This window comes from Miscanthus floridulus, unplaced genomic scaffold (assembly GCF_019320115.1).
Source record: "Miscanthus floridulus cultivar M001 unplaced genomic scaffold, ASM1932011v1 os_959_1_2, whole genome shotgun sequence".
Classification (NCBI taxonomy): domain Eukaryota; kingdom Viridiplantae; phylum Streptophyta; class Magnoliopsida; order Poales; family Poaceae; genus Miscanthus; species Miscanthus floridulus.
In genome coordinates this window covers 23,535-40,061 of record NW_027098547.1, presented here as the reverse complement: position 1 = coordinate 40,061, position 16,527 = coordinate 23,535, and the positions used below count along the sequence as shown (strand labels likewise).

General features: G+C 45.7%; 2 protein-coding genes and 1 pseudogene across 2 annotated transcripts; all 3 read left to right on the top strand.

Moving 5' to 3' along the window:
- The first annotated feature begins 259 nt into the window (after nt 1-259).
- On the top strand, nt 260-6,553 carry LOC136535468 (uncharacterized; annotated as a pseudogene).
- Nucleotides 6,554-6,680: 127 nt separating this feature from the next.
- LOC136535463 (uncharacterized) lies at nt 6,681-11,821 on the top strand. The gene is made up of 5 exons (XM_066527722.1): nt 6,681-7,187; nt 9,469-9,567; nt 10,255-10,299; nt 11,045-11,187; nt 11,261-11,821. The coding sequence occupies exons 1-5, from the start codon at nt 6,804-6,806 to the stop codon at nt 11,592-11,594; spliced, it is 1,005 nt and encodes a 334-aa protein (XP_066383819.1). The 5' UTR covers nt 6,681-6,803; the 3' UTR covers nt 11,595-11,821.
- A 118-nt stretch (nt 11,822-11,939) lies between these two features.
- LOC136535462 (DNA repair endonuclease UVH1) lies at nt 11,940-16,405 on the top strand. The gene is made up of 9 exons (XM_066527721.1): nt 11,940-12,845; nt 13,011-13,240; nt 13,322-13,431; nt 13,835-13,993; nt 14,174-14,980; nt 15,222-15,332; nt 15,432-15,692; nt 15,787-16,010; nt 16,090-16,405. The coding sequence occupies exons 1-9, from the start codon at nt 11,980-11,982 to the stop codon at nt 16,298-16,300; spliced, it is 2,979 nt and encodes a 992-aa protein (XP_066383818.1). The 5' UTR covers nt 11,940-11,979; the 3' UTR covers nt 16,301-16,405.
- Nucleotides 16,406-16,527: the final 122 nt, after the last annotated feature.

Here is a 16,527-nt window from a genome sequence, read left to right as displayed (position 1 = left end):
AGGGAGAGGGAAGAGGTTGTGGCTGACTCCCTGTCTCAGCACTTGGCCTAGGCCTTCGTAGCTTAGTTGGGCCTCGGTCGCTTAGGCTTGTACCAGCTTGTTTGTCATGGGTTGCTTGAGTGGCTAACTAATCGGTGTCTTGAGATACCTAGGGTATCATAACCTCGATACTTTTATATATTATTTAACCCATCGCCTCCGCTAGACTACGACGCTGCTAGACATCGCCTCATGTAGGAAGCTCATGGTGGCAGCAGTGATGGATTCCCACCATGGCGACAACGGGAAGGTCCAGAAAAAGTTCTCGGTGTACCAGAATCTGTCCCTCACCTATGCCATAGACTCCCGCAGCGCCCGCCCCTCCATCACAGTTCTCCTCATCCTCGCAGTCTTACCCATCACCTCCACCTCCTCCCTTCTCACCCTCTCCTCTTGGTAAGCCCAAGCAGCATTAATACCCACCCATTCTCATATATGTACCTAAACCCTAAACCCCATGTCATAACCATGCGTGGGTTCTCTTCTTGTGTCTTGGTGCTTTTCTAGGGAGGAGGAGCTCAGGAAGCTCGCCAGCCGAGCGGGTATCTCTGTCCTTGCTGTTGGTATGTTCATCTATCCCTCTGTTGGTTTGGCGTTTTTGCATTGTACATTAGGTGTTTTTGTAGAAACACCATAGTTTGTCACACATCAATGTGTATATGAATCCGTATTTTTAGACTAATTTAACAAGTCTAGATATTTACAAATGATGAAATGTGAAGTTTGTGAATGGTGAACTTTTGTTGTGCACTTGCGCTGGAGGTGCATCTCCCAACATTAACCTATTTCGTCCTTTTAGTTTCTATCTTTAGGTTGGTGGAGGCAGCACTGGGTCTTGTTGAACTTTTCACACTACTAGGGTTCTTTAGAGCACTGATGTTATATAATGGAAAGAAGGCACTGGCCAAGGACAACAAGGTTGTGTTGTCTGAACGCCAACTGGGGCTTCTTGCGTTAAAGATGGCTGGATCTAAAGGAGGTGGGAAAGGTGAGCAAACCAAAAGGCCTCCCAAACCAAGCCATCACCACCATCAGAGCCAATTGTGCCTGTCAGGAGATCTTCATTCAGCTATACACCATCTCAGCCTTCGGGGCAATCTAGGATTGGTTCTAGCCATTTGATCCCTGGTGGTGAGAGACTAACCATGGCATTGCCAATGTCACCCTCCACCCCATTGCAAAAACGTGTCTCTTCCCTTTCAACTCCATGGTCAAGGAAAAGTTTAGGCAGTGCCAAGGGCATACAGACAGATGAAAGGTCCTAAACGGCTAGAGGGGGGATGAATAGGCTATAAAAAATTTCTACAACAACACTTAAGCCAAGTGGTTAGACAACTAGATGGCGAAAAGCAAGTTTTGCGATAGCCTACTAAAAATGCAAGCCACCTATCTATAATTTTAGCTGCTATGATCACTATATCACTCAAAGGCTAAGTCAGTACTTGCTAAGTTAGTGAGCTCTCAAAAGCTAGGCTAAAGAGCCTCACTAACCAAACTACTTGACTCAAGCTAGGTCTCAAACTAATTACACTAAAGAGCTTAGCTACACTAGAATGTAAATACACAAGAGAGATAGAGTGGTTATACCATCGTGGCAAGTGATAATCAATCAATCACAATGAATACCAAATAAATTCCTCAGAGACAAGATGATACAATGATTTTTCTCCTGAGGTTCACTTGCATGCCGGCAAGCTAGTCTCCGTTGTGGCGATTCACCCACTTGGAGGTTCACGCTCTAATAGGCATCACACGCCTAACCCGCAATCGGGTACCGCACAACCAACACAAGATGGGGATCACACAAGCCACGTGCAATCCACTAGAGTTGCCTTTGGTGCTCCGTCGGGAAAGGTACAAGAACCCCTCACAAATCACCAGGAGGTGGCCAAGAACAATCATCAACTCTTGACAACACTTCTCCGCTGCTCCAAGCCATCTAGGCATCGGCAAACACCAAGAGTAACAAGAAAACTGCAGCAAATCGATCCCCAAGTGCCACTAGATTCAATCACTCAAACAAATGCAATTGGAATCACTCAATCTCACTTTGATTTGCACTATCAAGCAAGGATATGAGTGGGAGGGTGTTTGCTCAACTCAAAGGATGCTATCAAATGTAAGAATGACCAAGAGAGTGAGCCAAACACGCCAAAGCTCTATTTATAAAGCCCCCCAAAAAGTTATAGTCGTTATGCCCTTAGGGAGGTCCGGACCTAGGGTCTAGACCTAGGTTTTAGACCATCTATAGTGAAGGTCTAGACCCCCAGATGTCACCACATGTCACCCGTTCAACTGCGACCCTTAGATCCAAACAAATACTAAAGAACCATGCTGTCTACGTGGAACCGAACCCAACATTCGGACCTAGATCCGGACCAACTCCCTTCAGGGTCTAGACCTATACAAAGAGGATCTAGAGAGAAAAAATCCTTCTGGACCCGGTCCGAACTCAACTTCTAGACCCTCACCAAAGTTTGACTAAAAACCCACGCCAACAAAATGTCGCCAAGTCACCCCGTCGTCCTTTGCTCGCGAGCAGACCCATGTGCCCTTGGGTCCGACGTCACAACACAGCAGGGTCCAGAGCCACACTTCCTCGCATGAGCCTACAGAGGCCACAGCCGGACCCACTCCATTGGGTCCGATTGGCCCTGTGCTCTCGGTCCGAAAGCCACACGCTCCTCCTTTGCTTGCACCATCGAACCCGCAGACCCATGCTACCATTTGTCGAACCCTCGAATGTCTCCATGGTCTGAATACACTATGCGCCAACAATGCCATGGTGTCGCGCGCGCCTCTCTACTTCTGAGGCCGTGAAGCCAAAGCGCCTCCGCGCCTATGAACAGGGCCGCCACGATTGCGCCAACCACTGCCGCTCGCCCAGCATCGAACCCACGCTGCGGCCACATCCCTATCGTCTTTAGTCCCCCGCACATGCCTCAGAGCCGAACCCGCTAAGGCCTTCCATCGGCCCGCTCTTCCCTTTGGCCGGACCCATAGGCACCAAGCGTCAGACCCGCGCGCCCGCCAAAGGTCTGAGGACGCGCTCTCGCTGCCTGTGCACTGTGCCATGCCTCTAAACCAGACTGAGTGCCTTAGGTCTGCAGGGGCCACGTGCTAGGGTCCGAAGACCCCCAAGCTGCATCCATGTACTACCGTAAACAGGCCAGACTCTCTCCACTCTAGGGTTCAGTTAGACAAGTACAGGGTCCGGTTCTCATCTCCTTTCTCTTTTTCTTTTTCTACTAACTCAACTACGCCACCCTTGATTCCAAATCACCAACAACAAAGTGTCTCACCATAGTGCACGCGCGTTAGCATTTTTCCAAATATTTTTCAAGGGTTAATTAGTTACCTCACTAGGTCCTAATGGATATGCATGAATCACTTCACCTAGTGGCACTTGGCAACCGTTTTAACCGAGATTCTCCTCTCTTGATAGTACGGCTATCTATCCTAAATCCACTCACACCCACTAGGTGTCTTGAGTGGTAAAACAAAATGGCCCTATCAATTATACCTTTGCCTTGAGCCCATTTTGTTTTTCTCTTTCTTCTTTTCCAAGTCTAGAGCATGATCACCATCATCATATGTCCACCAACATCATCATGGACTTCATCTTGCTCCACCACTTGGATTGGACCATCTTATCTAGTTACACACTTAGATGCAAGGATTAGTCCAGATAGGTTTCATCAATTATCCAAAACCAAACTAGGGCTTTCAACAGAGGCAATGCTGGAGCAGTTCTTGGCTAGCTTGGATGTAAATATTGACAAAATTACGGATCCAGAGACTAAGACCACAACACCTCCAGCGACCATTATAAGCTTTGGTGTTGCTACCCCTATTTCAATTACCACATCAACCACCCCTTCTGGTGCTGCAAAGAGCACACCTTTAAGACATGTGGGGATGTCTTCTGGGTCCCATCAGAAATACAGCACTCCACTAAAAAAGGGTGAGGGTGAACATCCATCTCCAATGTCCTTAGAGCAAGCAGTGGAGGCCTTTGAGAATTTGGGTGTATATCCTGAGATTGAGCAGTGGCGAGATAGTCTCAGGTAGTGGTTTTCTTCAGTTGTGATGAACCCACTTGTCCAAAAAATCAAAACAAGCCATACTCAGGTGCACAATTTTGGGATTCTTTTTACATGACCCTATATCTCTACACTATTTTTATGAGCTTATCTTTCTTTTTAATGTTCCTTTCATGTGCACGCTGTTGCAGGTTAAGCAAACAACAGCAACTATTGGGGCTTCAGTTACTGTTAGCCAAGTAGGAAGCGATCTGCCAAGCACAACAACACAAGTTACCTTGTCTCCTCTTGGTGGGACTAAAGATTGGCAACCAACTATCACGGTTGATGAGGATGGGATCCTTAATCAATTACGCTGTGTACTCCTGCATTCTCGAGACGCCCCTATTGGTGAGTTCCTAGCTTTTGTGATGTGGTTTAATGTTTTCTTGCTATAGTTTTGTGTATGCATGTGTTCCCATCAATACACTTAACAATGGTTTTGTGCTGTGGCTGAAGTTGACCAACTTCTTAAAGTTCAGCTTATATTTGCTTTAGTTGTTAGTCATTATTTTCTGTGCAGCGCAAACTTTTGGCAGTCCACAACAATCACAACGGAACCCCCTCCTTCCAGCTATTCAAGCATGTATTGATGCAATTACAGAGCATCAGAGGCTCAGCACTCTGATGAAGGGAGAGCTGATGAAAGGCTTGTTGCCACAGAGTAGTGTCCGTACTGATTATACTGTCCAGAGAGTTCTAGGTGAATGTCTTGCTTCCGCCTTTTCTCAAAGTAGCCAACAACAGAGCCTTTTGTCGAATTAGTGCTGGTATAACTTTGTGTGCTTATATCTCAATGCAGAACTTGCTGAAGGAACATGCTTGAAGAATTATTATGATTACATGGGTCATGGAAATGGCTATGGTAAATCAGAAAAGAAGCGGGACCACTGAGCTACCTACTGACTCGCACCTTCTTCTGTTCCTCTGTTTGCTGCTTTCCTTGAACATCCTAAATGGATGCATCATGTTGACCCTACCTCGTACTCTAGGTGTCCAGTCCAGCAAAAATCCCTTATTTCTAGGAGTTCTTCTACCAAAAGATCGGTTCCTGGAAAAGTATATTGCTCTGATATCAGGTGTTCCAGCAGTTATTCATCCAGGGGCTCTTATACTGGCTGTGAGCAAGCAGAGTCCTCCAATTTTTGCGCTATACTAGGACAAGAAGCAGCAATTTTCTCTTCTGGTGATTTGTAATGTGCAATTGTTCTTCTATCATGTGTTACTATTCCTTTTCCTCCCTGTAGAGTCATTTATTTCAGCATGGATTATTGTTGAGGGAGTGCTCTTTAGTTTTAATAAGATGCACAATCTAGGAATTTAAGGAAAGATGAGAGAAACTAATACATAAGAAAGGTAGGGAATGTCTAGTTTTGTTTGCTTGAGGTAGGACTTCAATGGTCCTATATTTAGTTATCAATCTTATGAACTAAAATGTCGTTGAGAATAGATGGGCATATTTCTCAGAGGTAGTACCTCTTGTTTATCTGATGTGTTACTATAAACATGGTGATTTATGAGTATGGAAACTTGAGCGGTTGATGAACCTCATTTGAGAAGTGCATGATTGCATTTAACACAGAGGCTCACAGCCTAGCACCACAAGCAAAAAGGGATAGCTTCTTTAGTCCCTTGTTTATATGTTCAAACCTGGGTCACCTCCTCTATTGTCCTGTTCATCATATTTTCCAAGATGTAACAAGAGGTCCATATGACCTCCTCTCTGTACAATGCTCCTAATATATATATATAAGTCCACTTATAAAAAAAACTATTAAACATAACATGAGCCCATTTATATTTGTTCTCTCAATAAGTTCATTGCTTTTTTTTTGCTATATATGTGTTACCTATGTGAATTCTTAATTCATTACCCCATACTCATAGCTTTTTTTTTGCTATATATGTGTTACCCGTAGATGTTCTATACATAGACCTTCGTAGGTCATCTTTGCATAATACTCCTATTCTAAATTCTAAACTATAAGATGTTTTTACTTTTTTTTATACATTAGTTTTTACTACGTATCTAGACATAGTGTATATCTAAGTACATAAGGAAAGTTATGAATCTAGAAAAATCAAAACACCTTGTAATTTAGGATGGAGGGCAGAGCGGCGAGGGATAGATCGAGGTAGGAGGGCAATGCGAGCTCTCAAAGCTTCTGGGCGAGGATGTGTGGTCACAAGTTGGACTAACAAGAAAAATGCAATGCTTCTCAAAGTAACCTAGACCATTACGCAATGTAGCGGGGTTTGGAACATCTTTTCATCCTCAGATTCTGAATAATGCTTCAACTCGTTATGTGCTGCAGCGGATGTCTGTCATCATGCCCAAAACATTGTGGGTCCCATCTATCCTTTTTGCATGGAAGATCCATGCTCCTAGTCTCGGCCGAAAATATACACCTTTTTGCTGGGAGCATCAATGACCTTCTCTTTTTTTTTTTACCTCGATGCCAAAATCTTTCAACCAAGCAGTGGCAAAATCAATGCTGGGTTTATGCCAAAGAGGTGCTGCCCCCCTGGTCGTTGATGAAAGGGTCGGGCCGGGTTGGGCTTGGGCACTTGGGCTGTAAAGCGTCAACGCCTGGACGACGCAGCACGCCGACGCCGAGGCGGCGGCGGGGCGGCGGAATTTCGATTGTGATTCCCTCCTGGGTCCTGTAAGCAAGCGCAGCAATGCCAGCTCTTCCCGCTTTCCCCCTCACCCGCCGCCCATCCGACGCCAGACGCCGCGGTCGCCTCGTCCTTTCCATCGTCGTCCTCGTCGCCTTCTCCGCCGCCGCAGCCCTCGCCTACCTCTCTTTCCCCTCTGCCGTGCGGACATCGCCCCCGGCAGCGTTTTCGGCGGTCCGGGCGGAGGCCGACTGCTGCAGGGGTATGGAGGGCCTCGAGCTCTGGGGCCCGGCGGTCAAGTGGGGCTCAGACCACCGCCTGCCGTCCGCCGCCGCTTGCTGCGCTGCCTGCAAGGCCATGTGCCCTCACCCCGAGGACGGGGCCTGCCGCTGCGACTCGTGGGTCTTCTGCGGGGACGAGCGCAAATGCAAGGACAGGCTCGGGGAGGTCAGTCCAGTCCGTTTCTATCCCCTCTCTCATCTACCATCTACCAGCAGAAGCCAAGTATTTGCATTTCCATAGATTTATTCCTCTTCCCAGTTCTGCAAGGTGCATTATTTTTCAATATTATTAATGATCTAGTAGTATTACCAGGTTAGAACATCTCCAAAAGCTCCTTAAAAATCACTTGGTAAACCAACGATTATGCCATAGCCACAGTAGCGATCTGCAGCAGCAGCACGTAACATTGAGAGTTATTCATAGCCTGAACCAACAGTGAGATCATCTATCGCTTCTGCAATAGTGTTCTATTACCCTTCACCATTTTTTTTTTGCGACTGTTCTCCTGAACTAGCACAAGAATTTGCAGCTTATATTCTAGGCCTTCTGTGAATAAAACACCTACTTCCATTGAAAATAATTACAGTGTATTATGACTCAACCAACAGATAATCTATCATAAATTTCTATGCTTAGAAGAGAATTAGCAGCTGACCAGGTCACCAGGTCCCTGCCAATTCAAGGTAACACTACAGAAATGTCAGAACTATGGAAAGAAAGACATACTAATATTACCACTTCATCAGTAGGTCAATAAATTTATATGCTTAGAAGGGAATCAGCAGGTCACCAGTTCGATACTCTCTCCAGATTGCAAACAAAGTAATATGGCAGAAAACTGAAATTTGAGGTGTTCTTGGCATCCATGTCGTGCATGAGAATCCCTGTACCAACATCAAAGAAACAAAAAAAGAATTGATACAATCCTATTTTTGATATGATTTGGCTACAAATCTCAGCTAAACATCAGGTGAACACTGATAAGTTGTCCTCTGAAATTTGTATCAAATGCCATGGAATTGGAACTGGTATTAATCAGTTGAATAGTTGGACCAACTTATTTTCTTAGACCAAGCTTACAGTAGTTAAAACAATCCAAATTCCATAAAAGGATCAAGGTAAGTTCTTTTCAAAGCAAAATGGGGAAAGTTTACTACAGCATCAATCCGAGCATATTCTGTAGAGCAAATCCTAAACCACTGTAGGTAAGGGTAACCCAGTTGCAGTCTTCAGGTTTAGGATGTAGCTTATGTGAATTAAGATAAGCTGCATTTTCCTTGCAGGAACGTATTGATAAAAGTAAAATTAGTACAGGCAGCAACATGGATCCATTTATATGCAACTAGAATTGAAAAAGAAAACAGCTATCTCTGAACTGTCAGTGCTATGTACGTACCGGTTTTCGCAGCTTGATGTAAGTCACTACTACGACTACTACTACTAAATACTCTGTTGTTGTGTATATTAGTTCATAAGATCTCCCTTTATTTGGACAATTCTGCTGACAATAGCGAGCTTCAGAATGAATGCCCACCTTGACAGAGACGGAGGGGATATCACCGAGGGGCCCTTTGCGGACGGGCACAGCTCGGCAGTGTTCAGTCTTGGACAAAGTGCATATGCTGTCGAGGTTGGCTTGAGCGACGTTAGCGCGGTATGCAGGGCGCTGCTGGGCATCCTTCTTGCATCCATGCGAAGCCGAAGACAGGTGCAGGGATGATGTGGACGGCCTGGTGGAGAAGATGGATGTGCCTCGCAGTGCAGGAGCGGCCGCTGCCAGTGCGGAACAGGGTTGAGGAAGGCGTCGTTGACTTGATTTGGTGGCCTCGTAGTGCCGGCGACCTGGATGGTGAGCGGCTGCGGCCGACCTCCAAAACCTACTACCCTAGAACTAATCTATGGCTGCAACTGTGAATCGCCCAAGGAACAAGAACTGGATGAGAATGGAAACATGAAAATAGGAAGAGAAGCCTTAGCCCTTGGGACAGGTGTACAGTCTTTGGTGCGCTGTCCTCTGCACGACTGCACCTGCTTGGGCTGCAGCCAAGCGGCTGGGTTGTACAGCTGCAGCCCAAACAGCTGCAAGAAGCAGAAGCGAACAGCTGCAAGAAGCAGTAGCGAGAGCATGCGCACAGGCACGAGAGATTTATCAAATGCTTATTTTTAGTAGTTCAGATACAAAGCTATTTGGAGGGACATCTTTTTCCTTTTTGCCAAAAAAACGAATTAGCGAGTTGTTTTTCCTTCCTTCCTTCTTCAAAGCATTTGCTTTCTTTCCTTATGCATACAGGAATAAAAGTCTACCTTTGTAAGATAAGATTGGTACAGGGATTCAATGTAGTCATTATTGTTGCTCCTGTTACTCCTTTGCATTTTATGTTCAGTGGATGCAGAACCTAAGTACACTCTTTGTTTTACTAACTCCTTTGCTGCACTGGAAATGCAGTGCTGGCTGAAGAAACAGAAGGATGTCATGGCTCCTGCTGTTATTGCAAGGGGGGAGGACGTCATGTGGACTTCTGGTCTAATCTTTGGAAAAGGAGAGGTTGGTTACATGCAATCTCTATTTCACTTTGCTAGCTGTAATTCAATATCTGACAATTTGGAACATTCTTTGAGCTCCCTGGACATGTTTAATTTTCCAGCTCGATACACCGTGCCCAGATCGCGACACGGCGTGTCACGGGGGTGACGACCCGGCCCTTGCTCATTTAACACCATACCCGGGTTCCGATATGGCGCGTCGCTAAGAGGGTTACGCCCCAACGGTTTTCTTTCGGGTTTCATCTCCATTAGAATGGCTAGGTTTAACGTTGGCTCGCCACGCCTATCACAACCCTCCTCCTTTACCGGGGCTTGGGACCTGCTATGTTGAGACAACATAGGCGGAGTTGTACATACATAGTAAAAACAATGTATTTAGAAAAGCCAAAACAGTCTTATAATTTAGAACTAGGGGAAGTACTATTCTTGCTGAACCTATAATTGCCTATTGTCATATGCTTCAAATTTCAAAGAAAAAAGGAAAAAAGAGGTGGATTTTTCCCATGAAGGCCTTGTTCATTTCATCCCTAAACCCGTTTGGGGGGATTTTGACTTGTAGGGGATTAAATCCCCTTCAACCCGTTTGGGGATGAAACGAACAAGGCCTAAGGAAATACATCTAGCCATTTTATTACGATATTCGCTAGCATGAATCTCTTGATTAATGGAAGGCTTTATCTTAATGCAGGGAATTGTGGGGCTTGAAACAAATCTAGGGACACTTCATATTCAAGTGAGTGCCCTTTGTCCCTACTACAGGAAAATAATATGTTCATACTACTTAACTGGTGTGTGTTGTGTGTGTGTGGGGGGGGGGGGGGGGGGGGGGGGGGGCATTTGTAGGTCTTGTGAATTAGTGTTTCACTACTTACTTTTCGTTTCCACGAAAGTCCAAATATGCTAAAGTGGTATTCCATGACAACTCAAATATAATAGTGGTGTTCCCATTTGTTCCTTTACTGCTCATCATCCAAGCCCGTAAAGCTGTATGTGCTTATCGAAGTGTTTCTAGTATGTTCTTATTTGTTTTACTTTGATAATAATAGAAATACAGAATATATGAGATGTGGTTGTTGATAAAGTAAAAACTATGGTTCCATTTACTACATGAATTGTCTAAAGGGTACTGCTGCCAGGGCCATGGCTGGTCTGGCCATTTGGGTGATTATGAATTTAACTTGCTGACGTGAAAGCTAAGTGCATGTTTATTGATTCATTTTTCCTCTTTTGCAAAATAACATCATGGCAAGGCAATACCAATTACCAAATAAATATCTGCCAGTAGCGATCGAAATTTCTTGACATGCAGTCCTAGGCTAGTATAGAGCTACCTGTACCATCCAGATTCCCATTGGATCTGAACGAAAGCTGATATTGTTCGTGTTTCAGCAGAAATACAGTTTATAGGGCTGGCTAACTGGAAATATCCCATAACCTGAGCTGATAGACATTCCTTTTTGTACTTGTTATACACCCAGTTGCTGCCTGGTTGCGCACCCCATTCTGTGGACTACTTCATCGAGCTTCTGGGCTTGCGCAACTTTGTCAGATGCAGATTTTATCGTGCAGAAGGACGTGGGAATGTCTGGGATGCAAAAGGCGATCATGAAAAAAATGTATGGCTTGTATGGCATTTGGCCTGTGGCTACAATTGACTACTGATGATTCCTGCTCTCTGTACCATTAGGCTTGCATTTGGTCCCGCCATATGCATTGCTTCAAGGAACACTGGAAGTTGATGGTGTGCCCTTCAAGGAGATACCAAGAGAAGCATGTCCGTCGGTGAAAAGAGGGTCCGTTGCCTGGGTAGGGTCAGGGCCAGAGTTCCTGATCAGCTTAGCAGACCACGAGGAGTGGAGGGACGCCTACACCGTGTTCGGGAATGTGCTTCGCAAGGACATGGCGATCGCAGAGGAGATGGCACTGCTGCCGACAAGCACAGACGCGTGGAGCAATGTGACGGTGAAGGTTCTGAAAGATCCTGTCTACTTCAAGGTGAAGAGAAGCAGCAATGCTAGCGCTGTCTAGGTGATGGGCATTTTTTTTTTGTTTCTTCTTTTTGGATGAAAGACTGGCAAGTGGCAACACCGCCAAAAGTTAAAGCAGATGATCGCTTCACTGTGTAAAGAAAGGAGAGAGCTCTAATACAATACTCTTAGAAAGGAAGAGAACACAGATTGATGCTGCAGAAGAAAAGAAATGCAGTTTGTTCTTGATCTCAGAATATAATATAATAAAATAGGTCGTGTTGAACTGATGATGTCTTTCCGTTGTCGTCGGGGCTCTGTATTACCTACGGTAGTCGTGGGCCGACTTGAGATGGCCTACGGCCCACTTGAGCACAAGCCCAGTGAGTCTATCATCGTCTCTCATCGCCTGACTCGCGGGAAAGAAGGCGAAGGAGGCGGCGGCGATGCTTGCGTTCGAGGAGCAGGTGGTGGCGGACCTGGTGGAGGATCCGAACGGAGGTCTGGTGGTGCTCTCCTCGGGCCTCCCTCTGGCCTCCCTCGCCGCTACCCTCCTCCTCTATCTCCACCAGACCCCCGGCGACGCGGCGGGGGGAGGATGTCTCCTCGTCCTCTCCGCCCCCGATCCCCTCAAGGCCCGGATCCGCCGCCGCCTCCAAGAAAAGCTGCAGGTTCACGACGTGCCCCCTGACCTCCCCGCGCAGCAGCGCGCCTCCCTCTACGCCTCTGGCGCTGCTCTCTTCCTCTCCCCCCGCGCCCTCGCCGCCGACCTCCTCACCTCCCGCCTCCTCCCCTCCCGCGTCCGGGCCCTACTCCTCCTCTCCGCCCACCGCTCCACCGATACCTCCTCCGACGCCTTCATCGCCCGCCTCCTCCGTCAACGCAATCTTCTCCCCGTTTACGCCTTCTCCGACTGCCCCCATGCCATGGTCGCCGGTTTCTCCAAGGCCGAGCGTACCATGAAGAGCCTCTACGTGCGCCGCCTCCACCTCTGGCCCCGCTTCCACGTTCTCGCCGCAGCCGACCTGGAACGCGCCCCGCCTGACGTCGTAGACGTTCGCGTTCCCATGACGCCGCCCATGAGGGGTATCCAGGCTGCCGTCCTCGCTACCATGGACGCTTGCCTCAAGGAGCTTAGGCGCACCAACAAGGTGGATGTTGAGGACCTCACCGTCGACAAGGGCCTCTTCAAGTCTTTCGATGAGATCGTCCGGAGGCAGCTCGACCCCATCTGGCACACTCTTGGGAAGAAGACAAAGCAGCTTGTGGCTGACCTCAGGACGCTACGCAAACTGCTTGATTACCTCGTCAGGTAGGTGTTGTCCTCTCAGTGATCACATCCCCTTCCTAGCACCTTATTTCATGTTTGTGCTTATATAAAATGTTCTGCGGACCCAGAGTCAGTTATGAGAATTATACAAGTTCTAGTTTCAAAGGAAAACTAGGCACCCTCTTATGTTCTTTACCGGACCCATAGGTACGACGCTGTTACATACTTGAAGTACCTTGACACATTGAGAGTGTCAGAAGGTGTGCGATCAGTTTGGATACTTGCTGACTCAAGCCATAAGATATTTGAGCATGCAAAAAGGCGTGTTTACCAGGCAGCGAGAACAGATGGTGTTAAGGTTAGCATAGATAATAAGGGCACACCAACAAAGAAGAGGAAAGTGGCACATAATACTACCAAGAAAGGAAAAGAAACCGGTAGCGGCTCTTGGCCCCTTCATTTGCAGGTATATGCTTTTCCTGAAGAATTTTAGTGTAACAAGTACCTTTTTCCTGCAGAAAATGAAGACTCCACTGTAGGTAGTTACAACACTCAGAAGGTTAATACTGATGTGGGCATTGTATTGGAAGAGGTTTTGGAGGAGGCACCGAAATGGAAAGTGTTATGGGTCAGTGATTCAGTTTTTGTTTCATTCAGTTCCCTTTCAGACCCTGCAGTCTTCAGCACTGATTATTTGCTTCATGCATTATATGCAAGAACAGTCTGCCCCAATCTGTTTGGCAATGGACACTGCAAATTTGGCTAAACTTGCACATTTACATTGCACAGGAAATCTATTTTATATTACAATGTAATTGATGAAGACTTTCGTATTTTACCAAACATGGTGTGTGTAGCATATGTATCCAACTATTGTTTGTTGTGGTAAATGCCAGTACTTAACTATTCTCTTTTTTTTTTGTCTCATTCTTGTAGCAAACTAGCAATCTCATCCGTAACTATCAGATAATACGAGTATTATCATCAAGAAATTTATTTTTGCTTCGTGTTAACTGCTTTAAAGTTTGCAGGAATTGTTGCAAGAGATAGCAGAAGAACAGATGAAGAGCGATGCTGGGAATGTGCATGATGAAGACAAAAGTGATGAAAGTGGCATAGTTTTGGTAACATGTAAAGATGAGCGCACATGCTTGCAGCTGCAGGAATGCATATTAAAAGGCCCCTGTCAGGTAATTGTTCGAGTGTTAAATGAAGTCAGCATCAATCTATATAGCACTACTCTATTGCTATGAACTTGCCATGTTTGCTTGCACAAGTGTCTTTCTTCCATGTTGGATGCAAGCTTGTTTCTAAAATTATGAACATGAAACCCTGTAATTCCTTTGTGATGTTGACTTGTTTTCAATAAGGTTATGCAAGAAGAGTGGGAGAAGTATTTGATTGGGAAAGCTGAGCTTCATGGATTGAATAAGAAGAACAAGAGAAAATCTGAGCAACCAAAAGGGGTTGGTGTCCTGGATGGTGAAGTTCAAATGGGACCTAGTGAGAGTGCGGGTCCAGTTAGCATTAGCAAACTCGAAACTAATGCCTTACTTGCCGCTGCCTCTGAATTAAGAAATATATCAAATGAAGGAGATGTCAGTGGTGGCTCAAATAGCAGCTGCAGCAAGAAGGGGGCAGCAAGGGGAAAAGCAAAGGGGAAACCAAAGAAAACCACTGCAAAGAGACAAGCCAGCAATCGAAAAAATAAAAGTAAGGGGGGAAATGACAATAGCCAAGCTACCGATCTGGATTCTGAAGGTCAATCAGGCAAAACAGATGAACAGGCTGAGATTGATGCTTCTAAGGCGTCCACATATGATGCTTCCGTGTCAGCCTCTACTTCTAATGATACATTTAACCATTCATCTGCTCTCGGAAACTTGGCAAACGGCAAGCCACTACCTCCTGTGCAGTTTCATGCTCTAGACAGTGACCAGCACGTGCTTGATGTGTGGAAACCATCTGTTATTATTGTTTATCATCCAGATATTACCTTTGTAAGGGAAATTGAAGTATACAAGGCAGAAAACTCATCAAGGAAGTTAAAAGTTTACTTCCTTTTTTATGAAGATTCCACTGAGGTGCAAAAATTTGAGTCCAGCATTCGACGGGAAAATGAAGCATTTGAATCTTTGATCAGACAGAAGTCCCTGATGATGATACCTGTTGATCAGGTGGTGTTTCACTCTGTCACTAAAAGTTTAATTTCAGTCTGACCATAGCAAAGTGGTTACTTCATGAATGATGCCATACAATGCTTAGTCAAATGGCCTTTTCACCTGTCTATGAATCTACATGTGGGTTCATATGCCCGGTATCATGTGTTTATTTTAGCTCAATCACAATCAGCCATATGCAGGCAAAATTGCTGTCATACTTTTCTGACATGAAATACATCTATCTTCTTTTTTTCAGGATGGCCGTTGCATTGGACCAACTGTTGCAAATGAACCAGAACCTCTTTTATGTCAGAACTCAATTACAAGAAAGGCAGGTGGTAAAAAGGCACCTGAGAAGGAGATGCAGGTGATGCTTATGAGTTATGATCATATTGTTAGTGGGCAGACTATATGCTTTGTTTCTATTTGGTGGATTGCTAAAAATTTTACTGTTGCAATTTTCTAGGTTATTGTAGACATGAGAGAGTTCATGAGCAGCCTTCCGAATGTATTACATCAGAAAGGTATCCGAATAGTACCGGTCACCCTTGAAGTTGGTGACTATGTTCTCTCTCCTTTGATCTGTGTTGAGCGGAAAAGTATCGCAGACTTGTTCCAAAGCTTTGCTTCTGGTCGTCTGTACAATCAGGTTGAGACAATGGCACGTTACTACAAGATCCCGGTTCTCCTCATCGAGTTCTCACAAGATAAGAGCTTTTCCTTTCAGGTATCCGCATCTCCTCTCCCCTCCCCTGCCCAGGGGGAAAAATCATGATATCACCTCACCTCATTGTTCTAACTGGCCTCTCATTCTTTTACAGTCTGCAAATGAGATCGGGGATGACGTCTCTCCAACCAACATTATCTCAAAGCTTTCGCTGCTAGTGCTGCATTTTCCTCGGCTTCGCATAATCTGGTCACGCAGCTTGCATGCTACAGCAGAAATATTTATGTCACTGAAAACAAACCAGGATGAACCTGATGAGAAAAAAGCAACAAGAGTTGGCGTGCCCTCTGAGGATGGAATCGTGGAGGATGATGTGAGGTAAGTCGTGCACCTCGTATAAAACCAGAGGGGAGTAAGCCCAAACGTGATGTATGCCTTTTTTTTTTTGGGTCTATAGGTCTGAAAATTACAACACATCAGCCATTGAGTTCTTAAGAAGGCTTCCTGGGGTGACGGATTCCAACTACCGAGCAATCATGGATGGATGCAATAGCTTGGCCGAGCTGGCCCTGCTTCCAGTGGAAAGGTTGGCGGAGCTAATGGGCGGTCAGAAGGCTGCACGGACGCTCAGGGAGTTTCTCGATGCCAAGTGCCCAACCATGCTGTAGCCAACAGTGATGCTTAAGGAGTCAAGGGCCAGTGTTGTTTGTATTGTGTTCGATAGGGATAGTTCAGTTGCTGTACCTTGTAAACAAAACAGATGTTGTACACTACCAATGCCAATGCCAATGCCAATGCCAATGCCAGTGCATGTTGTTGTCTGGAATTAATACACAAGCTGTGCATGGTAAATTTTTCGGAACTGTGTGCTCGTGGGCCAAAGCAAACTTGGAGA

Excerpts from the sequence above, each read along its gene's own strand:
- LOC136535463 (XM_066527722.1), top strand. The coding sequence starts at position 6,804 with ATGCCAGCTCTTCCCGCTTTCCCCCTCACCCGCCGCCCATCCGACGCC. Across the intron at positions 10,300-11,044 it reads TAGGGACACTTCATATTCAA|TTGCTGCCTGGTTGCGCACC; the intron begins GTGAGTGCCCTT and ends TTATACACCCAG. Across the intron at positions 11,188-11,260 it reads GATCATGAAAAAAATGTATG|TTTGGTCCCGCCATATGCAT; the intron begins GCTTGTATGGCA and ends ATTAGGCTTGCA.
- LOC136535462 (XM_066527721.1), top strand. The coding sequence starts at position 11,980 with ATGCTTGCGTTCGAGGAGCAGGTGGTGGCGGACCTGGTGGAGGATCCG. Across the intron at positions 13,241-13,321 it reads CAAGAAAGGAAAAGAAACCG|AAAATGAAGACTCCACTGTA; the intron begins GTAGCGGCTCTT and ends TTTTTCCTGCAG. Across the intron at positions 16,011-16,089 it reads ATCGTGGAGGATGATGTGAG|GTCTGAAAATTACAACACAT; the intron begins GTAAGTCGTGCA and ends TTGGGTCTATAG.